Source organism: Lichenostomus cassidix, chromosome Z (genome assembly GCF_008360975.1).
Source record: "Lichenostomus cassidix isolate B80296 chromosome Z, HeHo_3.0, whole genome shotgun sequence".
Classification (NCBI taxonomy): Eukaryota; Metazoa; Chordata; class Aves; order Passeriformes; family Meliphagidae; genus Lichenostomus; species Lichenostomus cassidix.
In genome coordinates, this window is record NC_139511.1 from 38,362,780 (window position 1) to 38,389,409 (window position 26,630).

Here is a 26,630-nt window from a genome sequence, read left to right on the forward strand (position 1 = left end):
TTATTGTTTCTGCAAATTCTGTCTAGAACAAAATAGTGTGTCATTATTCACTTAAATAAATATTTCAGGATTAAACCATTGCTTCTCCCTTCAAAATTACAATTGTTATGTCAATTATAGTGTAAGTATTTGCTCCCCTTTTACAATGAAATGAGTGGACGAGACCACTTCATTAAGAGCAGGGGGAGTAGATATTTTGGAGGCTTTGAGATTAATCGTTGCCCTATTGGCATCCTTTTCATGCCATGAAATTGCTAGAAGAATCCACATCAGAGATATTTTATTCTGCAAGTATATAATCTGTTTTATGTTTGGCTTTATTTTTAATATATTCTAATTTTTGTGTTATTCTGGTAGTAATATAGTAGAGTATTATACTGAGCTGTCGTGGGTTTTTCATCTGTAGCTGGTAGAAGGCACTAGTTTAGCACAAATCTTGCAGCCAATACCTGTGCTTCAAAAGGATCCAACAATATCTTTTTAAATTATTTCTCTTCTTCAGTACTGTTAAAGTCAGCTTCATTAAATTGTGCTAGGACATGTTTCATCTTTCATTAAAAGAAAAATACTACAAAAAATATAGTTAGTAGGAGTGCTTGGTAGAAGTACACTTATACTTTAATTAGATTACTAACAGATACCTGTCCCAAAGGCCCAACTATCTGCACTATTCAGAAAACAAATTCTGTTCTTAGTACAGGCTGGGAATAATTTTTACTGAAAACTTTATTGTTTTTCATCTTTTTTTTTTAACTGGCAAAATGTGCTTTGAGCTGACTTTGCTCATACTTTTTCTAGCTAGCACTAGACTGTAAATTACATAAGGTAATGTGCAATGTGTAAATGAGTTGTGGCTTCTGTCTAAGATATTGTTTCAAATGTCATGACATCATAAGCCCATATATTACACATCTGCAGGTTTCAGATGTGTTGTACCTCATGCTTTTCACATATTGTATCTTCTATTTCTATAGCTATATGCTATGACCTCATAAAAATGCAGACTTGTATGTTTCTCTAATATGTGTTTATAGTTATTGCTGCAAACTTCTTTTAAAGAGTTTAGAATTAACTAAATTATTCTTATTTTCACCTGTTTTGGTGTTTGAAGTGATTGTTGGTGCTAAGGAATTCCAAGTAGAATGTGCAGATGAAGTGATAAGCCTGCTGGAAAGTGGCAATGCAGCTCGTCACAAAGGTACAACACAGATGAATGAGCATTCTAGTCGATCTCATGCCATTTTTACTATCAGTATTTGTCAGAAGCAGTCTGTGGAGTATCAGAAAAATACTGATGCTGCACCGGATTCGATCGCTTCAAAGTTTCATTTTGTGGATTTGGCAGGATCAGAGAGGGTAGCAAAGACTGGAAATACTGGTGAACGCTTCAAAGAATCAATTCAGATCAATAGTGGTCTCTTGGCCTTGGGAAATGTCATCAGTGCCCTTGGAGACCCAAAAAGGAAAAGTGTACATATTCCATACAGGGATGCTAAAATCACTCGTATTCTGAAAGACTCCCTTGGAGGAAATGCCAAGACTCTTATGATAACATGTATAAGTCCATCCTCCCTGGACTTTGATGAATCTTTAAATTCCCTCAAATACGCAAACAGAGCCAAAAACATTAGAAATAAACCAGTAGTAAATTACAACCCCGAAAAAGACCGCATTGGTGAAATGGAACTTGAAATCAGATTGCTTCGGGAAGCTTTGCAGAGCCAGCAGTCCAGTGATCAGCATTTACACAACTTAAATCAAGAAAAAGCCCGTATCAGTTCACTTGAGGAGCAGCTCACCCGCCTTCAGGTTCAGTATTTCAGTTACAGAAATTGTGTAGATGAAGCCTTCCCCTTTCTGGTTGATTTGAATGATGATGTTAGTTTAAGAAGAAGTCAGCGGGATAGGTTGCAGAGCTGGATCACTATGGTACAGAAAGTAAGGAAGGAAGCTCTCAACATCCAGGAGACTGACACAGGGACTGAGACCAACGCAGAGCCACACCACATCACAATTCTTCAACTGAAGAGGGAACTAAAGAAATGCCAGGTATTTAATTATAAGCTGTTTATTTAAATGACTAAGGGAAAAAGCAGTCTGCCAAAATTTGAAGCCCATTTTGAAATGGAACAAAATTGTCACCTGTATTTAATTTGACAGTTTAAATTTAATTTACAATTCTGTTTGATTTTGTTTGGCTAATTTCTGGGACATAGGTTTATTTTAATGGATATTTGAATACACAGTCAGTGATAACAGATGTGAGTGAAGTAATGTTATCTTTAGTCAGTTTCAAGATGACTCTTGTGGCTGAGCTGTATTATCTGTTAGATTTTTGGTTTTAGCTGTGCTAGTGTGCTAGGTCTGTCTGGGATGGAGTTGGTTTTCTGCATAGCATCTCTGAGGGTGCTGTATTTTAGATTTGTGACCAATACCATGATAATAATACAGTAATGTTTTTGCTCTTGCTGAGTGGTGTTCTGTGCAGCAACAAGCCTTCTCTTTTTCTGCCTTTGCCCCCCAGTAAATAGATGGGTGTGCATAAATAGTTGGAGACCCAAAGCAAACACACAACAAAGCAGATGACCTGAACTAATCAAAGAGAGATTTCATGCCATATTATATGATGCTCAGCAATAAAAAGGGGAGGAGGAGTTTTAGAGAGATTAGCTGTATTTTGCCTGGAATGGGTTGAGCACTAGTTGGCCTTGGGAGGTGATGGATGATAGCTTTTGCATCATCTGTTTTGTTTTATTTTCTTCTCTCTTCCACTTTATCATCACTTACTGATCAGTTTCTATCTTGACCCACAAATTTTCTTGCTTTTACTTTCCCTTTGCTCTTCCTCTGTCCTGCTGGGCAGTGGGGGTAGGAGGAAATGAAAGGACAGCTTTGTGTGCTTAGCTACCTACTGGCGTAACCCACAAAATTCTATTTTGGCACCCACCCTGCCGCTCAAGGCCTACAAGATAATGACAGATTTGATTAGAGTGTGCTAGATTAAACTTGTAGCTGTTAATTCCTGTTCAGTTAAGTTGTTGAGTGACTGTTGTAGGTCATGAAGCCGCATATTTGCTTTGGGAGCTGACTTGTGTATCCTTGACTATTCAGATGCTTGATTCCTTTGTAGTGTCACAATAGCCTCCAAGAATCATTAATTACTATTTTCAGATTTTGCTGGTTTGTCTGTTTATCATTTTGTTTTCCTTTGCTTGGGAGGGCTACGATGAAATCACTGGTCATCAGCCTGATCTGGTGCTTGGGTCTTACACTGTGGGTGTCCCAGTACTCCAAGAACTACCTCATGGATAAAAACAGCAACTGTGCTTTTCTCCTCTTCTTCTCTGAGAGACATTTTGTGGAGAGAGGGGAAAAAGTGGCACCTATCCCTTCTTCTACTCCAGGACAGTTTTTTATAGCCTTGATGTAATGGCTTCCAAGTTCCTTCAGTATCCTTATGTAATCAGACTGTTCATACTGATGTGTTGTGACCCTGACTTTGACTATTGTTTGTAAGGTTAGACAGCTATTTGGGGTTGCCACACAGGAACATGCTCTAAGATGATTGATCCCTGGGGCATCTGCATGGATGGAAGGAATTGGGCAGGTGTATAGGGCTGTTGCTGCCTCTAACACCTTGTGATTTCATGTCTGAACAGGCTCAGTAACCCATCAAACTAATACATCATTTGAAGGAGCAACAGTGAAACACAGGGACTTCCATAGCTGTGTTGGATCTGGCCCATGCCTATAAAGTCCATGTCCAGAGCCCTTAGAAATGCAAGAGGTTCTCATGTAAAAGCCCACAAACAGGCATGTGGTGGTCTGAGACTAAGCAGGTCTCCTGGTCTGAGGCCACACAGACACTACACCAGAGACTGAACCCTCAACTGTAATAGCTGGTCTTGTAGTAAAGAAGAAACAGTGGAAGCAGATGTCAAGTTAGTAAAAGAAGAAGCAGCTCCTGCTCAGTGGAGGAGAGAGGAAGAATCAGCACAGGCAGCCTGTTGTTCAGCAGGATAGGAAAGGAAAGAGACAGAAATCATAGTAGGTGGAAGCTACCCTATCCATGACCTAGCTGCAAGATAAGGTGTAAAGATTTTGCCTGACAAGACGAGCTAAATGCTACCTGGTTGCTCCAGAGGTGGAATAGTGGGGCTATCAGTCTGGAACTAGAAGGTAGGGAAACACATCAGTTGGGATCCTTTGCTAGGGATTGTGGAATTGATAGAGGGATTGGAAGAGGGTCAGCCACCCCCAGGCTCCAGAGGCGACTCCTATTGATCATGAAGACAAAGCATGTCGTTAAGGAAGTTGTTGTCACCCAGTGAGCCATGTGGACCGCCACAGAGAAATGTATCTAAAGTTTGAGTGAATTAGAGGTGGTGGAGGTGGTTTACAGTGACATGGACAATAATCAGGCCTTGAAAGATCCAAACAATACACAATGCACATGATCTGTGTGGCAGAAATCTGTGCAGACCATACGGACATCATATGACAGCAGCCTAGCAAGGCTGAATTGGACTGACTCTGTGGCACCAAGTTTGTACAGACCAGTCTACCAGCCTTAGTGATTTACTGAAAAGCTCTATTCCCTCTCCTTGCTATGAGCCTGCATCTTAACTGTGGAAAGACTGTTAGACAAGGTCTAGCTACTCAAAAGAGAATGTCCATAATCTCTTTACCTCCTTGCTTGGACAGGCCAGCATAGTGGCTACCATGAGTGGGAATTTCTGTGTTTAAGGGAAAGTGAGCCATGGGCACATGCTACCCAGCAGTTCTATCTCCATGACTGTGAAAAGGATATGAGAGGTGGGGGGTGGTGCACCTATTTTGATCCTGGAACTATATGTAGATGAATAGGGAGAAAAAGCAGTGGTTAAAAAGGGTCTTCAGGAAGATTGCTGTTGCAGTTGCTGTCAAGCAATTCCTGAGATGCAGTAGACCCCTTTCTCTTTCTGATACTGATTTAATGGACTTATGTCCCCGTGGGTTTGAACCCCATGCTTCTACCATGTGTTATGACCTGCTCTAATCACAGAGGAGTAAAGAGAACTCTGTGAATAAAACAGAAAGAATTCTGAGGTTCCATTATTCCCTGAAACAAGATTAAAACCAAACTAGGTTATATGTTAATACCAAAAAACTGATATATTTTATTAAACAGTGAAAGAGGTGAAGAGAAAGAAAGAGAAGGAAAGAAAGAAATAGAAAAAGAGGTGGGGGCGAACAGGAAGAGTAACAGAGACAGGTTAGAAACATATCACCCCTCCACGGATCTTAATGACATGTCATTGATCCTCTCTATCTGGTCTTCTTGGTGACAAGGATCCCCTGCCAAAAGCATAAAATCTGGTGGATTAATGTAGGTTTGGGCCTGGTGGGAATGCCCAGGTTGCTCCCCTGAGAGGGGGCAAGTTTGACACCGTCTCTTGCAAGACTTTGGATCAGTTGCATCATTTGCATCATTGCATCATGCATGAGACTGCATCACATGCAGTCCTCTGGTGCAGGGTCTGGGGAACCCATCAGGGGGGCCTTTGATGGACCATGTCACCCCCTCAGCTGCCCCTCATGTGAATGTCCCATAGATGTGGCTTTCCCGAGATGGGGGGCCCTGTAGATAAGCTGGACTGTGCAGTGGAGGATGGGCATTCACTGCTTCTGACCAGAGGTTTTCACCTGCACCACAAACTCTCTTCCTTCCTCCTTTTGTGGGGCGGGATGTGGGGGGTGGGGAGTGTGGGAACAATCTGTGCAAACATGGCGACAGATAAGCCTGGGGCTAAGGGCTCCACCCCGAAGCTGCCGGGCTTGGCTCTTCGTGAATGCTGTCCCAGCCTTATCCCTTACTTCCCAGACCTGAGATGCTTTGAACAATGGTGTCACTTTTTCTTTTCTCGGGTAGCCTTAGTCAGTTTAACTTGCAGTTCAGGGTTTCAGTCAGGAAGCCCATTCAGTGTGGGCTTCAGTGCTTCGGTGGTGCAGCTTCGTTATACAGTTTTGCCATAAAGGGCAAAAATCTTTATGACAATGTTTAAGCCATGAATAATAACATTTCAGTCTGTGACACCATGGAAGGGCTGTGCTGGTCTGTTGTAGGATCAAACAACAATCCTTGTAGCATAGCTTGGCCTCCTGTCCTGAGTGATCACTGTAACCAGACAGAACCCACGTCATGGACTAAATTATCTCAGTGGACATTTTATGGGTATTTTACTGGAATGACCTATAATATAAAGGAATGACATCTGTGTATAAGTCAAAGGATGAGAAGGGGAGGATAGTTAACAAGGTTGCATTGGATAATGTGGGTCTTGAGGATGACACAAATGGTGTGGAATATGAAGTGGAGATTGTACTATGCTTGACTGGGATGGAGTTAATTTTCTTCATAAATGCTTGCAGTGTGCCATGTTTTACATTCCTGACTAGTACAATGCTGATAAAACACCAGTGTTTTAGGTCTCACTGAAGAGTGTTTGCCCAGCATCAAGGGACTGACTCTGTCTGCAACACCAGTGGATGGATAGGGGGGTGCACCCAGGGACAGGGGGAGTACAAACAGGCAGACAGCCCAAGTCAACCAAAGAGGTATTTCACACTATATGACACGCTCAGAGATTGAAAGGGGGAGGAGGGGGATTTAGTTATTGAAGCACAGAATTGACTCCACAACTCAGATAGTTATGAAGTAGGTATGTGTTTATTCCAGCTGGGGTGCATGGGGGGTAGCCCCTCCAAAGACATGCACACCCTCAGTGGCACTTCACTAGGTTTATATTAGGTTACAGATTACATATGCATAAAGTTACACAAAGCCCCTATACATATTCATTACCTATCCCTGCTTCGTATTATAATGAGTTCAAAGTTCATTTAAATATGCTCGCGCAAGCGCAGTGTCTTCAAATTAATTGTGGGGAAGGGTCCCGATGATTAATTATGACAGATTCCCTCCTCTTCATCACGATGAACTGTTCACCCTGTTCCCTTGTGCATGCTCCCTTGGTCCTTCGTCCTAGTCCAAGCCTGAGAACCGACTCGTACCAGTCCTGGGGTCCAAGGGCAGGATGCTCAGTTACACTTGGTGGTTTCTCTCAATTACTTGGCTCTCCTTTCTTCATCCTCCCTGGTACCAAGTAGGCACATATTCATTAAGAAAATAATAAATGAATTGCAGCTGGCATATCTTAGTAAATCATTATACAATCTCTGGCTCTCTGAATCAGCTAAAAAAAATATTATTATTACTATTATCCAGCTTCTAGCTCTTTTACATTAGTAATTTCTATTTTACCCTAAATCAGTTATGTTAGCTGTGTTTTTGCTCAGGAGCCGATGGGCATCTGTATACCTTTTTGAGGCAGAGAACGACTGGTTTTGCCTTAATTAACTACCTTTGCTTTACTTATGTTGTTTCCTCTGTTCTTCCACTTCACCTTCACTTACTGAACAATTTCTGTCTTGACCCACAAGTTTTCTTGCTTTTACTCTTCCATGGGGTTAGGGGCTTGGAACTGAGGGAGTGGCTACGTGTGCTTAGCTGCCTATGCAGAGAAACACATAATAGTTGTCCTGTGAACTCAGAAGTTGTTTTGAATTCTGCAAATATATTACTCTGTCAGAAGCATTACAGATATAACTACAATACAGATATTTTCACAGGTATCCGTGAATTTACAGATAACCCAGAGACTAAGTTTTGCAACCTGTGTTGAGTATTGTCTAATACTATGTATGTAATATGCTAGTCTGTCTAATATTAGGAAGTTAGAGGTGTCTTATCTATTATCTCTTAATAATTTCCTAAACCGTATTTCTTCAGCAATGGTTTCACAAAACCTCCTGTATTTCCTTTTCCATTGCCATGCCTCTAGCTAACTGAGTTTCTAAACTCTTTGCAGACTTTGTCTAATCACCTTGCTAACATTTGCTTTTTTGTTAAATATCAACTTTTGCATTTTGGTAACATCTACTTCTTTACAGTTTTCCAAATGAGGTGAGAATTTCAAAACAAGATCTGGGAATCTTAGCATGCTGATATCCCATGAGGATCCTGTCATATTGGTAGCTCTGATTACCTAGTTCTCTCACAACAGATAATAGTCCCAGACAATGACCTATGGGACAGAGAGCTCTCACCCTTCTCAAACATGGTAATGTCTCCTAACAGATCTGACACATGATCAAATAAATAATTCTTTTTGGAAAATAGAAGATATTTCTGTGTATGTAAATGTATATGTATATTCATATACATGTAAGAAGTACATATATTGGATGTGCTGAGTTAAAATGTTGACTGTGAACAACAAAACAAAAAAAAAGCAGATTATTGTACAATGAACAGAGTCTCAAAAATTAATTTTATGACTTAAAACAGCTGTACACTAGTTGGAAACTGAGTGAAGTTCTGACGTCAGTTGATCAGTTCAGAAAAACTAATTTGAATTTGTCATGTAATGGAAGGAGACAGTGCCCCAACAAGTTAGAAATTTGTAACATCAACCCACTTTTAGTTTTGCAACCAAAGTGATAAGCCTACAGATTGTTACCAGGCAATTGCATAAACAAATTTTTTCTTTTCTTTGTTCTCAATCAGTCTAGATCACAGCTCTTTTTCTTCCTTCTTGATTTTCTTCTGTGGCTTATTTTAAACCTCTGTTTCCCAGGTTCAGAACAGTGTGAGACCTGAGCTTAAACTTGTACTTCCCCAGGTGGGTATGTCAGCCTGGAAGAGATGGTTAGAGAAAGACTAAAATAAATGAGACACTACAGACTTTAGAGCAGGGTTTGCATATGGACAGATTTAATGACTAGTAGTGGACCTATTCCTGTCTGTACTTACACATTTCCTTGCTAGCAGCTGTTATCACATGGATAATGCTGTTTTATGTGATATTAAAATACTGGCATAGCGGATTAGCCATAGCTAACACTCAAACTCATTCATACATGCACCAGCAGAACTCTAGGAGAAAAAAATAGGAAGAATAGGAATGAGAAGGTTTCTGGGTTGATGTAATGTTTCAATACTTTGTATTTAGCTTCTGCAGGCTTTCTTGAAGAGTAACAACATTTGGAAGTCTCCTTCAATCAGAATCAGTTCGTTCACAAGAACATCTGAAGAAGCATTCTTACAGTTTCTTTAAGCTGTTATCCAAGTTGCAAATTGAGGACAGCTGTTCCTATTGTTTTCATTTGAGAAGTGTATTAATCACAAGATGCTGAGATCTTGTAATATGTAACAGCTACATGTAACAGCATACTAAAGAATAATTGAATTTAATATATACTTCAATAAAGTAGTTTTGGTTGTGAGTACATTATTCCCTTTGGAAGAATGAAACTTGTCAGAACAAAATCAATGAATGAAACAGAAGTGACGAAATGGCTGCTAGAAACTACAGATAACCACTCAGACAATTTGCTATACATACCTCAAGACTTTGCAGTTCTGATCATGTCTTTTAACAACAAATGAGGTTTTGTTTTGTTTTGATTCATTTTCCAGTTGTAGGAATACTAATGTCCCTTTTCTCCAGCTGAACTTTTTTATTTAGCAGGTACTAATTATGGATGAAGAACTATTTAGCCAGAAGAATCATGAAATGCAGATACTGCAGAATCAGATAAAAGCATTACTACAAGAAAAGGAAGAACAACTGGAATTTTTAAAGGAGGCTCAGGAAACACAAAGATTACAGGTATTTTTCCACTGGTACATTTGCATCTGTGTTGATCCATCCTTCTACTGTGTGAATGCATTCAACAGGCCCTCAGAATGTTTTTTTTTTTTACTGCCACTCAATATTAGGGGCATTTTGTTTGAATTAGAGCTGTATCACTGAATAAAATGGGTTCATGTAGTGGATGCACCACAATAATATGATTCCTGGAGACTATATTTGAGCCTAGCTATGCCACAAGCCTCCTGTATGACTTGAAGTGAATCATTCATGCTCTCCATGCTTCCTGAACCGTAACACACAACCATTTCCCCAGATTTGTATAATTGTTAAGGAGTTTCAGGACTCCTTTGTTTCTTGACTTCAAATTAATTGGCTAGGATTTGAAAGATTCTTTAGAATCTAAAAAAGACTGTAAAGATCCTGTAGAATGCTTTAATTGAAAAGTTGTATAGAAACTTACTTCGTTAGAGTTTTATTAAGAATTAGAGTTTTGTCCCCTTTTGACTTTATAAGACAGAATTCCATCTTAACTTTCTCATCATTTATCATTAAAGAAAACTGAGTCACACAGTGGAAAATGACATAGTGACAAAGAGGCTGCTTGCCTCTTTCTTTTGGTAGATCTTGAGCTTGCTAATGAAATTATGATGGCTAGTATGTGCTTTACATATCAAGGTTGAGAAGACTCCAGATAGAATAGTTAACATTCTCCTGGTGTTGCCTGATATGTGGATGACAGATAAATTATTAAATGACTTTTTAAAAGAGAAAAGCATAAACATGGACAGCTAGTGCTCTTCTCCTTATTATACTTTTTCTCCTTTTTCTTCTTCTTTGCTGATGGCTTAGGGAGAGTCAGTGCATGAAAGGTAAGTAAACTAGTCATGATCTTTTTCTTTCCTCTGTCACTTTCTTTCTTTTCTGTCACCTCTGGCTAGACTTTTTTTTTGCCTGTACACCATAGTGTCAACTTCTACTGTGCTAATGGTTATATAAATTCTGGAGGATACAAGGTAGCTTTCACAGTGTCAGTGGAAGGTTATTTCAGTATCAAAGACAGGAGTGAAGCTTGAGAGCTTTCAGGCACCATTTTCGCCTTTATTTCACTGAACTGTCACTTCTACTTATACACATAAAATGTAGGTAGAATAATGAAAAGCAAGTGCTTCTGTCAAATATTTTACATGTATTCACAGATATATGTAATTTAATGATACATGATACAATAAAAACTTCAAGAGTAGCAGGTATGAGGTAATAAATGTTTATACACATGTATTTGTTGTTACACTGTGGAGTTGTATGTACAATTGTATCAGGGACAAATAGCTTCAAGGTGGATCAGTTGCCTGTTACTGCTTCCAAAATGATAACAAATACGATGTTCATACATATATTCTACTTCCTATGATATAGGAATAATATGTATTATATTCCAACACATTGTCAACTTGTAAGGCATTGCATATTTGTGTTTGGAAGGAGCTTTCAATCTAAGACAACAACATAAAAAATGAATAAAAATGTACTTACTCGAAGTAGGAGAGTACAGAAAGCATTGCGAGCTGTTCTTCAATTTCCCTGTTGTTAGTAGGCCAGATTTTAACCATACTTCAGAAAGAACCAAAAGCAATAGAGTGAATTGAAAATTGATATACTATTGACATTATGGATGATTCAGTTTAGGTCACATGAGTACTTTTGAAGAATGTACAGAGAATGCTATAGGAGAAGCAGATGAGGTCCCCAAACTAGCATTATCAGCAAAGCTGAGGCTGGGTGGAAGAAAAAGCAGCAAGTGATTCTGGGATTATGTAAATCTTTATGTTTATTAATACAATAACCTTTAAAGTGAAACTGCTCAAAGAGGAGGCCCATATACATGTTTAATTAATAAGACTCACAACATAGGTTTAATTTGAATATGTTTATTTCCCATTTTATTTCACATAAACATACATATAAAGCAAGCATGGGCTCCTAATTTTGCCATCCACTTCTCACTAGATGGCTGTATAGGCTAATGTAACTAAACTGGCTGTGCTGGTTTGAAAGTAAACCAGTGCAAAAAAGGAACCCCATTCAATTTCCTTGAGAGAGATTTCAGGTCAGATTTACAATTTAATAGAAAGATTACAATAAACGTAATGATATACATTAAAACTGACTTAGACCCACAAAATCAGACTACAGCCTGGCACCCTGTTGGTCAGAGTGGTGGGTCACAGACCTATGAAGCGGTGATTGCAGTCCTGTTGAGGTGATGGTTGCAGTTGAAAGCAGTGGTCCTTTGGAAGTTCTGGTCCTCCTCTGGACCCATCTGGGGTGGTGGGGGTCCCAAGCCCCCAGTTATATATGGTCAGGGTCAGGTGGGAATGCTCAATACCTCCCCCAGCGTGGGCAGTTTCACAGTGGGAATGATGTATTACTGTGAGTTATAGGATATTTTTTTGAATCCTTGGTGGTCTAAGTCCTTACAGCTGCCCCTTGTGGTGGTACCATTGGGTCTATTTTGGCTCATTAGCAGAGATGACCCTCTCAGGATGGGTGGGACAGTGCTGGTGCTTCCCCAGAGGGAGTTGTGACTGCAGAGTCATTTGTGAAGAAAGAGAAACACTGCCATCCTCGAAGGGTTTGCCTCTTCTGCCTTATCTCATTTAACACCCAGCTTGGAGCCTGAGGTGTCAGGTGTGCAGTGGGTACCTACTGCAAATGACCCATCATTAACAGTTTGTCAGAAATGGTATAGAGGACAGTAGAATACATAGTTTTGTTACACCCCACGTTGGCATTCTCCTTCTGTAGGAGACTGTAGTGTCCTTCTCCAGGGCGCTGGAGTAGTGGGGTAGGTCTTTCTGAACAAAAATATGTCTAAAATTTACTGGATTGTGGGGTTGGGGGGATGAGCTTGATGATACGTCACAGAATTCTCAGTTTGTTGCAGAATTTGCCTGTGCCCTGCAGAATAATTCAGGGTCAGTGGACGACTTGCAAGATTCATAACCTTTGTGAGGAATTGGGAGTGATGAATATGATACAGAGCTCAGTTTTGCTTTGTTGTTTTTTTGTTTTTTTCCCATGAGACTGAAAAAATGGTGGAACAGCAAATGCTCATTGATCAGCTAAAACTGAAATTAGAGAAGTTTACAGATCTGAAAGCTTTAGATTTCCCAAGTGCTTATGAAGATGGGCCATCTGTCATGGCATTTGCCAGGAGGCCCTACAGTGTCCCACTCACAAAAAACCTGCTACGCCCCCTTCACCTACCTTCAGGAACAGAGACCCAAAAGGTAAGGTCTACCCAACTGTTACATTTTCCTCCTTCTACTTTGTAATGATTATAGGCCAATGATTAGATATGACATGATAACATATGGTGGCTTTCTCAGATGCTGCTTAACTTCCCACTGAAGACTGAAAAATTAGTCTTGCAACATTTGCTATGCCACAATTATCCAAAATATTTAGGCTTAAAACTCCCACCTACAAGTGCTGAGGCTCTCATGTTTTCACCCCCAAGTGGTTTCCTAGGGGTTTTGAGGGTTCAAGTATGAAATGTTATAAAAATTAATCATTATTCTTAGCAATATATTGAGTATGTGGGATAATGAATTGCTAACAGAGGGCTAGTGCCCTCTTTCACATTTGGAACAAATCCTCTAAGCTCTTGCAAACCCTTTTGTAACAAAGGTATTCAGGGTTATTATAGAAAAGCTCTGTAATTTTGCTTACAAGCTCAGGTGGTGAAAATTTTTTTTAAAATAGAAGTAAAGAATTCCTAAATTTTTGCTGTGTTTTTACACATCACTATTTTTTGTGCTTTTTGACAGATGTATACCAGCCCTCTTGTCTTCTCCCTGGCTCAGATAATGGCAGAATTCCGTGTTCGCAGACAGATGACACTGAGCAAGATAGAAGATCAGGATGAAGTCCTTCACTGCCACCTCTCTGATCAGAGCGATGAAGAGGAAGATAATACAGGCTGTGAAGAGAAAACCTCATATAAGTAACTTTGTCGTTCTTTAACTTTTGTTACAGTCAGATGTATAGCAAAGGTAGTATTACCACTTAATCCTTAGGGGACCATGTGTAATAATACTTATGGTAAACCTGTAGGACCAACTGGCCATATTGCAAAATAAGTTTAATAAATGTAGGTTTAGCAAAGATTGCATAATCCTTGTTTGGGGGTCAGACTCCCCCTTGAAGACTGGGGCGTTGGGAGATGGTGTGTGTCGGGGTGGTGTGGATGACGAATAAGGTATAAACACTTTTGTAAGTTTCTCTGCTAAGATCATATACTTTGCATGATGCTTAAAGAAAAGAAATCCCTGTGTATTTGCAGTGTAGCATATTTATCGTTCTTCCATAGGCATTCCATAAACCAAACATGGACACAAAATCACACTCCTCAGTGCTTTCTTCCTGAAGTAAATGCCATGAAGTGTCAAGTAGACAAGTCTGGTTTATCCAATAAATCTGCACTACAGACTGACACAGCCACAGGTATAATGGAAGTCATAAGAGCAAGTCTTACTACAGTATCAGAATATACAATAATGTCTTTAGCCCATGGAATTATTTTCCCCAGCAAAATACGTGTATTTCTTACAAGTTTTTTTTTGTTATAATTCAGTATAGGTTCTCCCATTTCTGTTCTTCTTTCCCTTTCTGAAACTGATGTTAGTAATCTCTAAGTAATACTTTCTGGTAAGAAAGCAGTTCACTTATGAAAAAGTTAGTTTCATATAAATCTTTAGTACTGCTTCAGTTAAACAAAATAGATTTTTTTATCTTACAAGAAATACTGAAGTGGTTTCTGGAATGTTTTTCCTCAGATTTAGGATCTTGAAATGCAAGTACATACTTCCTTTCCTGTTTAGATGCATGGCAGGGAAAAAGACTCTTTGCTCTAGTCTCTCCTTTTGATTCTTTTATGACATATGGAAGAATGCCACACAGTCAGTATTGCAGAGCACTACCTTTTGAATACAGCACGTATTCCAGATTTTATAACTATTTTGCTTTGTGTTTTTCAAGGTGAAGAGATTGACAGCCTCCAGAAAATTTATGTTTTTAACATGCAGAAGTTAAGGAATTCAGAATTGAGACTTGCTGAGGCTGAGAAAAAAATAAGAGAACTTGCACTTAATATCAAAAGGAAGGAGGAACTTATTAAGGAGCTAGTAAGAACAGGTAACTGGCTATTAGGAGTGAAGATACTCAGAACTGAAAGAAAAGGCACAGAAAACCTGAAGTCATGCATGTCTTAGTTTTCACATAACTATCATAGGCAAGAACACTTTTAACAACCTAAAAAATCATAAGTCTTGCTAATTACTTGCTATGATTGCGCTGAAGGCTGTAAATTTTGGTTATAGTCTACTATGATATGCAGACTATTTGTGAAATATTTTTTTGCTTTGTTTTATCCAACAGTAGTGTAATTTTTAATGTATGCCCAGTGCTACTGATCTCTTTGTGGACATGTATTTGTCACATAGTCTCTGGGATAGAAGATACATCACTGTATCTTCTATATTCTATGACAGCAGAGAAACAGGAGTCAGAAGTGGATGATGGAAAAAGTCAGTGTCCCTGTTAGCCTACATCCCTTACACATCGGTCCTGATACAGAAACTAGCCATATGATGACAGTAAGAATCTCTTTCCTCAGCCCCTTCAATCACACTCTTCTCCTTTGCCTACCCTCTCTTAAGGTTGTCTGAGAAAGATTCTGTGCCACTCCAGATTGCCTGAACAGGACAAGACACAGAGCAGAAACACAATCCAAGATTATTTACTAATTATTAAGATGAGAGTTGAGTAATAAATAAATGGTATATTCTTCTGGGAAAAAGAAACCCAAACAAAATTATGAAATACAGTAGAGCCATTTTGCCAAAATCTACAGTAGGCAGAATATTTTAACTCTGGCACTCTGATGGCACTTTATTTAGTGACATGAGGTGACTCATGAAAAATTCATATTTAAGACTCCCATTATCTCCATTTAAGAGTTAAGAGGGAATTGCAGATTCCTTTAGTGTTGTATCAGAAAAAAGTGTATTAGAAATCAGTGACTTAACGAGAACAAAGTAAGCAATGTTTCAACTCCAAAAGTGAGTATTACATTTCAACTGATTATTATGTTGGTTTTAAACTATTTGTTTATGCTGTCTTTAAGGTAAGAATGCTCAGTCTGTAAGCAGGCAGTATTCTTTGAAGATAACTAAACTGGAGCAAGAGGTTGAGCAGGCCAAAAGGGAACTGGCTGAAACGCAAAAGCGGCTCCAGGAGTTGGACAGTAAAGAACTGAAAGAGACTGAGAAAGTCATGTTACAAAATGAGTGGCAGAAAAAGATGGAGGCAGCTAAGTTGAAAGTGCAGGTATTTCTGATCTGATCACTAAGATTTGCAAATCTCTGTCTCACTGTCATATCTGAACCTTAACACTCTGCTTGTAAAATTCTTAACAGTTTCACATGCTGGAAGCTGGTTGGATTGAAGTAGCTAGTGAGAAACTTAATACTATTATACTCAAAATGCTAGTTAACATCTACTTGGTTAGATACATAAAAAAGAAAGCTAAGAAAGTAGTGGGAGATATGAGATGTTCATACATCATTGTATATAGTCCTATAAAAGAACCTATCCAAGGGAGGATACTACAAATTTACTACCTGCCATAAATAAAATTGATGTTTTATGAAAGTACGATATAAATTCTAGCTCTAAGCAAATCCCTGTGGTGCTTTGCAAGACCAGGCCTAACAGGCATATTTGTTTGACACTGACCTTCTATTTTTAAGTTCTGATACATCTAAGTTAATATTCTGTGTAGGGCCAGCTTAGGTGCTCTGTGCCTCTCAATACTAGAATGGCAGTTCAGAAAACTTCCATACAGAAAGAAGTAGCTGGCCTATTGACTTGAGCTACGGACCAGCATTCTGACACCAGCATTCTGACACCATTGTGCCCTTGCAAATTTTCCAGAGCTGTGGTTTCTGCTAGATTTTAGTACTTTCACTGTATTGCCAAGCATGAGCTGTACATTTCATGTCATTTAATTCTGCCTGTGCCAGCTTTACTAGATAGCTCAGAAACTACAGCTGATGCCTTAAATCACTAGTAAAAAAATTTTAGACGCAGACACACAGTGTAGGAAAGGGGTTTTACCTTGGTTTAATAGGATCCCAGATGCACACCGACGAAAAAGCAAAAACCCCGACGATATCTCCCGTATACAATTTATGGACAGCCTAGATTAGAACACCTATCTAAAAGTCTCTAATAAGAAGTCTAACAAATGAAGTAATTGCCCCCTTATTAAAATTTCACCCTCCCCAAAAGATTACTACTTAGTTTACAAAAAACATGTCTCAGTGATGGGGACTCTGTTCAAGGTTGTGCGTCATGCTTTTGAGATTGTGGGGATGTTTCGTCTTCCCCAAAGGATTCTGAGCAGGGCAAGGGGTACTAGGGTGACAGACATGTACGGTTATGATACAGGGAGTAAAAAGTACAGGAATGGGGAAGGGTAAAAGGTTATATATAAAGGATATATATAAAGAGAGTATAAAAGTAAAATAAAAGGACAAAAACGCATCAGGCATCACAGCAATAACAAGTGATTGTTTGGGCAGAAGTTAGTAAGTCTTGCTAACTCTAAGAATTCAGTGAAATAAAGAATGAAGTTGTCATATTTTAGTTACAAGTTTTCCTGCTCTTAAGCTGAAATTTGACATGAACATTCAGACCTTACAGAAGAAGCAGCAAGACACCAAGAATTTGGCGTCGTTGTCTAACCAAAGTGAGAGAGAAGCAAGAGAACTTGAGCAGAAAGTGGCTCAGATGAAGCATCAGCAGTCCCAGATACAGAAGAAACTGTATGAGGAGAGTGAAAGAAAGAAGCAACTGGAAGCAGAGCTTCAGCAGGACCAGCAACAAATTAAAGTAGGATTCTTCCTGTTTCCTTATGACAGACTGAGATGAATCAATCTCACCTCTGCTTCCCCAATAAACTACACTGCCAGGCTTTCCCTGATTTTCAATAATGACTTAATAACTTCCTTGATAAATACACCAAAGAAATAATCTATAAACATTTTACATTAATCTGCAGTTTGCCTTTCTCTTTCAGCTTCGCCCCCCCCCCCCCATTTTATTGCCGTACGTCTAGTTCTGAATTGCAATTTTATAAATAAATTTAGGGTCAGTATTATATCTTGTGAGGACTCTCACATGAAATGCATTTGACTGACTGATGTAGGAAGAATGGTGGTTTTTGTTTGTTCATAGGAACTTCAACTCAAGATGGAGCAACAGCAGAAGATCCTTAAACTTAAGGATAAAGAAATTGCTGCGTTTAAAAGGAAGCAAAATAACTCAGTGGGAACTCCACAGAAACTACAGGTAATTAATCTATTCCAAATATGTGTGAACCTTGAAATAAAAAAGTCTTTCTTCATCCCTCGTCATCAATTTTCCTATACTGTTTGGAAGAACAGTATTCCATCATAGTTTTTTTTTTTGTTTCTTTTTCTCCTATAATTTGTCAAAATTGCTGATTCAGAGACCTGAGAATTCATCAGGTTTGTTGTCTGGTAGGTTTGAGGGTGACCTTGATGTGCTGTGTTATAAGTGTTCCATGGGTTGTTTGGGGTTTTTATTTTGTTTTGTTTTCTTCTCTAACATAAATTACAATGGTCTCTGGTTTTGGTTGCTGATAACAGAATTAGAAAAATATGTATCCTATGTAGCAGTGTGTATTGGTTTGAAAACAAACCAGTGGGAGATCACAAGTCAAGACTGAAATTAAAAATAAGTGAAATACAAGGAAAAAGCACTGACAAAGTCAGATACAACCTAACACCCTGTTAGGGTGGTAGTAGCAGTCCGACTGAAGTAGTCCAGTTGAAGCGGTGATCCTGTGAAGGTCTAGTCTCCAGCTGAAGATCCAGTGGTAGCTCTGGTCCTCTGGGAACCCAGTAGACAGGGCTAGCTCAGGCAGTTCCAAGGCCAGGTTATATCCAGGTGGGAACACCTGGCTCCTCCATCCTGGGCAGAGCATCCCACAATGGGATGAGATAAGTCCATGAGTCACACGGTGGGTCCCTGATGGCCCATTGCCTGTCATGCGGGGTGGGTCATTAGCAGCTGGTAACAGCTAACAGATTGCCCATTGCCTGTCATCCAGAGTGGGTCATTAGCAGGTGATAGCAGCTAACGGCCCACAGCTGGTGGTAATAGAATACTTAACTACATCTATATTGCAACCTAGGACACAGTGCCACCTCCACTATTTCAGATGTGGACACTGGAATATGAATTACCCTAAGTCTTTAAAGGTGAAAAGAGATTTTCGAAGTTAAATAAAGGAAACTTTTTAGCCTTAACAGGAATATATCCACTGATAAACTGTGGCTTCAGAATAAATTTGTAGTGGACCATGCCAGCAGGATCAGAGCTGTCATTTATTGTCTTCTATTCTATCTACATCATTATTTCTTGTTACTGCTTTTCCATAAAGAGCTTGTTTGGGCAACTATAATACAATGAGCTGAATTCTTGTGGTACCTTCTAAACCTAGTTGCTGTGCTTGGGTAGATGACATCTATTTATATAGATCTAGTTATATTTAAATAACTAGTCTGAGAAATTATATTCTTTAGAAAAGATACTGCATCTGATACAAGTTTGTTTATACAAGATATAGCAATGTAACATTGCTGAGGCCCTTTTAAGTCAGCCCAGTTTCTGTGTTATTCTAAATAAGGATTCTGTTGCACAATTAATATCGACTTTAGAAATGTTAATGTCTTCTACAGTTTTGTCAGTAATTCTGAAGAAAGGTGAAACATAATCATAGAAGACTGACTCAGAATGTCCTGGTTAATGTTCTCTGGATCTCTCTTGAAACTTTAGAAGTTAGAAGAGCAAAAGAAGTGGCTAGATGAAGAAATGGAAAGAATTCTTCAACAGCACCAACAGTTAGCTGAACTAGAAGAAGATTTAAAGAAAAGAGAAGCCATTGTAGCAAAAAAAGAAGCATTATTGCAAGAGAAAAGCCTCCTGGAAATCAAGAAACTGAGATCTAGCCAGGTGATTTAAGAAAAAACACAAAACTTACCACAGTTATAAGGCTGACTGAAAGACTGGTGAGGGAAGACAGATAAGACAGCAGAGGAGGCTCAAGACCTCCTGTGTCTCTACCACTGTGATGTACATATTGTGTGGATTGGCCAGTCGACATTCAAAATGTAATTAAGACAGACAAACATTTTTATTCACTTTTTCTCTCCAAAATTACAACAGCAAAACAAAGAAACCAAACCAATTCTGAACTGTGGAATTCTCTTATTGCAGAACACTAAATTATATAGTTATGGCATATTATTTATGAATATGACTCAGTCCTTTTTCAATCTAGAGAACATAGCAGGGAAATATCTTGCCATATTTGTTTTTCAGTAGAAAAAGTGAATACAAATTATCTTTGTTATGTATAATGAGTAGCCCCTTTAATTTTTATTATGTAGAAACTGCACATTGAGTATTTTTATTTTGCTTTTTGAGTAAACAATATATTTTATGGTAACTGTCCACTCAAAGTAAATGGGGTCCCATTGTAAGAAGCAAGAAATTCTTTCACTTAAGAATATGACAGTGTCACCTACTTTTTTCTGACTGGAAAGGAATATCTGACTTTTATGTCTGTGGTTGCTGTGGTTTTTTTTAGGCTTTAAACAAAGATAGTATGAAATTGTCTACCCGCTTAACTATGCTGGATCAGGAGCTGTGTGATAAAAATATGCAGCTTCAGGGTAGCACGCCTGAAGATAAGTCAGACATTTTGGAGAAAATTCAGATTCTCCAAATGGAAAGGGATCAGCTGCTCAGAAGGAGAAATAGTATGGATGAGAAACTGAAAGATGGTAAAGTGCTGTCAGCTGAAGTAAGTAAGCACCTTGGACGTAAACGTAGGTTTTTGGTACTGTTCGATAAAGCATTCCAATGAGAACCTAAAATGTCTCCAAATATCAGATATAAACTAGAAATATGGAGCACAGGTTGGGAACTTTTCGTAAATAGCAATGTTAGGATACTGTTATTATAGCACCAATTACGTACTAGTGAGCAAAGTTTAAAAGGAACTTAAGTCAGATAGTGCCTTGCCAAACTCTATCAGTGTAAGAGTCATATAATGAGAAGTAAGGGAACTAGAACTTCATCAGTTTATCATAGGGCAGGTACTTTAATGTCAGGATACGGAACAAGCAATGTGCTCACGTAATGCTGCCCCTGGATGTTTTTCATAAAAGCTTGCAAAAAAGCAAACTTCCCCTGAAGGATTCCATATTTTTACAGAGAAAACAAGTTATATTACATGGATGGCTCATTACTTGGAGTTGATCAGTATTACTCATTATGTTGAAGATACAATAAATTAATATAAAATGCACATACTACTTTTATCTCTTGAGAAACAATATGAGATTATGGCTAAGGTGATAATGTTCCAGAAAGATCCCTACCTCATCAAAATGATGCCTCACTCATCAAAATATGCACTGCTTCAGGCCATGCATTTCTGCCACTTCCTTGCACAAGTTATGGACACCAAACTCCTTACTGACCTGATCCATTCATTAATCCAACAGAAAACTAATATAACCAAAAAAAAAAAATAGCAGTAGTCCAACTGTGGTGAGGATGAGGTAAGGATAAGAGGAGCAATGTGATTTCTACTTTTGTGGTTAACCATTTGATCAACGTCTATATTGTGGTAGGAGTGTTATTGCAGGAAAAAAAATGTTCTAGATTTGCATTCTACATCTTATTTTCACCACTCCATTCTCTTCATTCTCTCCATTCTCTCTAGTTGAATAGTTACAACTAGTTCATCTTACCATTAAGTTCAGTTTCACTCTTGAGAATGAAGTTAAAGATCTTTGAAAGATTAATGACTAATTCTGAATTTTTTTTTTAAAGATCTCACTCATGTGTTTCTCTGTAGGAAGAGCATGTCCTTTTCCAGCTAGAAGAAGGAATTGAAGCCCTGGTAGCTGCAATTGATTACAAGAATGAAAGTATTCATAATCGCCAGCACCTACTTAGGTCATCGTCTCAGAGTCTTTCACAGAGCGAGCATAATGTAATAGGGAAACTAGTTTCCCTGTCTGCTGCTGATCTCAGAGCTATCATTGTTAGTTATTTCAACAAGGTTTGTTTTGGTTAATGAGTAATATTTTATCACATTTTCTATCAGTATTCTAGGTAATGAGATGGTGGCAAGAAGTAAAAATAAATTTAAGATGTTGGTAAAAATCTCTGCCAGTAGCATAGATCTGCTATTAAATTATTTTTAATTTTTATGTTATTTTTATCCTAAATAGGATACTTGTGGGATAACTTTGTATATTTTGTTTCAGGGTCATTAGTTTCAAAGGTGCTGCAAATCTGGAAATTACTTGGCCCCTTTCTAGTGCTCTATGTTGCTAACTTTTGGAGAAACAACATGTTTAAATAGTGGTGGTGTATTCAAATTCTTCCTGATTGCAGGTTTTCAGGAAGCTGCACGAAGCTCAGGCTAATACTCATATTTTCTTTTTCCTAAATCCAGTATAAACTAATTTTACATACACTCCCTTCAGCGTGTGCAGCTACATGCTTAGGAATCATACTGACATCTGGAAACATAAAACTGAAATACATTAGGACATGATCTGTCTTTGTGACCTTGGGTGAACCTTTGGTAATTTTGTAAGCAAGCTCTCTGTGGGATGCAAGTTGGAAGTTTTTCAGAATCTGGCAAGCACTGGTTTTTTCAGTTTAAATTTCACGCAGGGTATTAAAAAAATCCACTAGTCCATATGACCAAAATGTACGCAGTTCCGTTCTAAAGTATCAGTTTGTAGAAGTGGCAAGTCTGTCTCCAGTATAAGCTTAATGACTTATATAGATCATTGCTTCTGTATGTTTTAATCTATTAGGCTGAAGGGTAAAAGGTTTTCTTAAAATGGTTTGATAAATCAAAATAACTGTGTTTCTTTCTTAGATTGTAGGCCTACGTGAGTCTGAACGAAAATTACAAGTGCAGATTGAAGAACAGGAAATGAAGTCCCTACAGCAGAAAAACATGATGAGTGAATTAGAATCTGCACTTGAACACATCAAGTTGCAGTGTGACAGGCAGCTGACTCACCAGCGCCAAGAACACGAGAAAAAAATACAGTTTATATTGAATCATTTCAAAGGTATTTTCTTCTTGGGTGGGGATTATACACCACGTATTGTCTTTGGTCATTAACAGAAATACTGTATTCCAACTGAAAAAAAAATACGGTTCAGAGATATATTTTGGCTGTCACTAATTCTGATGCCAAGGATGCCAAGGAGCAGATACATGGTGTCTGTATGAATGGAAAACTGAATATTTTTTAAGCAGTATCAGAATTGTTGTATTTTCATATTGAATTAATTGATACTGAAAAGTTGAAAGATACCAGTCCTGCTGATCTTGATCTTCTAAATACTATTAAAACTAACAAGAAGGATTGGCACAGCCTTTTTGATCCTGTTTCATGTTAGTTAAAATGTGCACATTTCAAGCAAAGTGCCATCAAGATACTCTGTCTAGTTGGGCATCTTGATTTTTGACAGAGATATTTGGTTCTTGAACAAGTTTTATTTCTCCTAGAACAAGATAGTGAAGGTATTGCAGAAACCCTGAAAGGGTATGAAATAAAAATCCAGCAACTGGAAAAAGATTTATTTTTCTATAAGAAAACCAGCAGAGAGCTGAAGAAGAAATTGAAGGGCCTCCTTGGAGAGTCACCTGAGCAATTATTGTCATCCACTAAATGTAAGCACAGTATCTGATAATGTTTATGCAATTGTCAGTAGACCATTTTAAGAGTGGTGAACACGCAGAATTATATCAGATAGCTATAAACATCGTATTTTTACTGAATTAACTGTTCTTCAGAAATATATTCTGCCTCTGCCCCAGTTTAAAGTGAGAGACAGCATTTGTTTATAGCTGTAGCAGTGATGTACCAATGATCTGAATTCTTGTTCTGTTTTCTCTGGGGTCTAATATAATTTGAGCATCTACAACCTCCAGCTGTTAGGGTTAAGATAAAGGAATTTTGCTATGTGAAAGCATCTGAATGGTATTGTAACTCAGAGCTTTGTTTTGTGGCCATACATTTGATTTCTTAAAAGTTAGTGGAAGATTGTCAGTGAAAAATGCCACACTTTCAGTTACTAACTTACTTTAGCTACTTACTACAGCTGAAAGAGAGCATTTACACACTTACAGAGAACCTGCTTTCTATTGTGACTCTGTGCTTTGACATAAACAAGACCCTCCCAACTGAACAAACAAAAAACAACAACTAACTGTTAATATGAGTTTTTAATTGCTCTATGTCCTTCTTGCCAGAATCCAAACGTACAACAGAGCTATTCACGTGGAGGACAAAAGGTTCGGTTTCATCGCTGTTCGTGTTGTCTTATACCTCTCGATGCCACCACAATACCTCACATGCACAATACAGCCTTCTTGGCCCTGTGTTTCATTTTAAGGCTCAGCAACACTGGTTCTTCCTCCCAGCAGATGCTTCTGTTTCTTTCCACTCAGACAGTGCCATGCCTTCCTACAGAGAGATGACGATCACATACCTCTATTCCCAGAGTGAATTAAGGTCCAGCCCTTTCCCTCTAGGAAGGATAATGAGCCAACACATTCATTACTATAAAGTACACGGTCAAACTGTGACCATGAATATTCTAGAGACTGGATTATAAAAATGAGCGTGGAAAAGATTATTTTGTGTCTAATATACATAGAAGGATGTAGTTTAGGACATGTATCCATGTGGAGAACACCTATCCTTGGCAAATTGTAGCAGTGGGAAGAAGGGAGAAGATCCCTGTGAATTTCCAACTTTTTCAAATGCATATATTTGCAAGTTTTATAAGAAATACTCTATTTAGTTATTTTTCCTTTTAATACATTATGAAATGTTGCAATGTAATTTGTTACTGAGATTTCAAAATAATAAAATCCCTGTTTGTATATTGCAGTCAAATTTGTAGGATGTCTTTTGTGTGTTGTACTAGTATAATTGCTGACTGTTTGTCAATATGTGAATAACTTTGTATTTGTTATGGTTCAGTTGTTTTAAGACTGCTTACTAGGATACATGAAAAGTTAGAACGGTGAGCTTTATATTAACAGCACATTCTCACATGAGACTAATGGCAAGTACCTCTGATGTTTTTGTAGACGGTAAACTTTTTGAATAGAAAGGGCAAAATAAAAGGTGCTGATAATTTTTTACCATGTTCATGCTGCAAGTTACTGATGCTGTAAAACTGTTGATTACCAATGTCAGGCACTCAAAAGAGTTGTAACTTTTAGCTACTTATCTCCTGATAAATTTCATTTTAGATAACAGTGTTGGTGGTAAGTTATCCAGTCAAAAGGAAGCAGAAGTTGCTTTTGAAGAATTCAGGTCAAAACAGCTGTTAACAAAGTTCGTATCTTTACTAACTACAAGTAAAAGTACTTTTCGAAGTGCCAGAGAACTCCCAGTCTGACAGTCTGTTCAGTGTACCTTAAGCAATGAATAAAAATAGTAATAAAATAATTTAAAATATTCCTACTGCTTTACTGGATTTTGTTACAGTGCCAATTCCTCCTGGAATTTTTTTGGGTTTTGCTTAAGATGACTATGTATATAATGGCAACATGGACTGAAAACAGGGAGAGAAGGTAATTTTCCCTAGCTACTGTGGTGAATAGCACCATGTAATTATTAATGAACAAATATTTTCTTCCTAATGGTGAATCAGATTTCCAATTTCAGTTGCATGTAATAGGAGAAAATACAACAAAATACAGGAGTCCATTCTTGTTACATTGCAGCTGTATAGGAACTTCTCTTAAACCTGAGAAAATACTGATTTTTTTCTTAACCATTTCAGTATTGGACTGAATGTACAAAAATATTCCCAACAAAATATACCTGTTAAATGCAAGAAAAATCTGAGTAGAATTTAAGAATAAAAAATACTTAGAAATAGGTTTTGGGTGACAATAAATTTTGGATATCCCATTCATGGAAGTGTTCAAGGTCAGGTTGAACAGGGCTTTGAGCACCCTGGCCTAGTGAAAGATGTCAGTGGACATCTTGGCAGTGGAATAGACTTAGATGTTGGAAGGTCCCTTCTGACCCAAACCATTCTGTGATTCTAAAACTTTATGGTGTTCTGTGTCTTGTTTATACCTACATGACTTCCAGCTGCAACATGCAGATGCTGACATGGGCAACTACCATAGAAAAAGCTCTTCCCTGCCAATTAAATGTTAAGGAAAGTGCCCTGTGTAATTCTTCAGAGCTTGCCTAGTAATTAACAATTCCTTTTGTACTAAAAAGACAAAGCTCAAACTTTTTTTTTGGACCATGTTAATTGTGACTGAATGCAATATGACTATAAAAATGCCGAATTTTTTGTGCGGCACTGAATGCAGTACTAAATCCTGAGATCTTACTTATTTAGTGACAGTTGCTAAAGTGGAACATTACAGAATGTTACAGTGTGAGTAGGAGCTGGCTGATTAGAAGCAGATTAGAAAATATTTGAGTTATGTGGAAAACAAGTAGAGAACACAGAAGTCAGAGGAAAAGAACCAGAGAAGAGACTAAGGAATAGACAAAGCAAAATAGCTGTAAGTCTAAAACCAGAAGACTTTTAACAGAGTTTTTTTTTTTAAGACAGTGTTGCACTAAGCCATTTCCAAAGCAAAATATGTGCGAAAACAGCACTTCACTAGGTGTGCAGCAGGAGGGGAAAGTGGGACAAAAGTCTTTATTAATACAGATACCATGAATCTGTAATGCTATTACAATTTATCGCTGA

General features: G+C 38.2%; 1 protein-coding gene across 6 annotated transcripts in view; it reads left to right on the forward strand.

Moving 5' to 3' along the window:
• KIF27 (kinesin family member 27) overlaps positions 1 to 25,366 on the forward strand; it is a 30,157-nt gene extending 4,791 nt beyond the window's left edge. For 2 of the 6 annotated variants that reach the window (XM_085042471.1, XM_085042472.1), the window contains exons 4-18: positions 1,112 to 2,049; positions 9,570 to 9,713; positions 12,782 to 12,988; positions 13,529 to 13,704; positions 14,071 to 14,204; positions 14,739 to 14,894; positions 15,886 to 16,088; positions 17,457 to 17,654; positions 18,000 to 18,113; positions 19,626 to 19,802; positions 20,440 to 20,655; positions 21,718 to 21,924; positions 22,759 to 22,957; positions 23,401 to 23,565; positions 24,148 to 25,366. In XM_085042471.1, coding sequence (XP_084898597.1) covers positions 1,112 to 2,049; positions 9,570 to 9,713; positions 12,782 to 12,988; positions 13,529 to 13,704; positions 14,071 to 14,204; positions 14,739 to 14,894; positions 15,886 to 16,088; positions 17,457 to 17,654; positions 18,000 to 18,113; positions 19,626 to 19,802; positions 20,440 to 20,655; positions 21,718 to 21,924; positions 22,759 to 22,957; positions 23,401 to 23,565; positions 24,148 to 24,149 — 3,236 coding nt within the window. In that variant the 3' untranslated portion in view covers positions 24,150 to 25,366. Of the gene's footprint in view, positions 1 to 1,111; positions 2,050 to 9,569; positions 9,714 to 12,781; positions 12,989 to 13,528; positions 13,705 to 14,070; positions 14,205 to 14,738; positions 14,895 to 15,885; positions 16,089 to 17,456; positions 17,655 to 17,999; positions 18,114 to 19,625; positions 19,803 to 20,439; positions 20,656 to 21,692; positions 21,925 to 22,758; positions 22,958 to 23,400; positions 23,566 to 24,147 lie in introns of those variants that run through there. The other 4 variants (XM_085042473.1, XM_085042475.1, XM_085042474.1 and 1 more) reach the window with 4 other exon arrangements.
• The last annotated feature ends 1,264 nt before the right edge of the window (positions 25,367 to 26,630 follow it).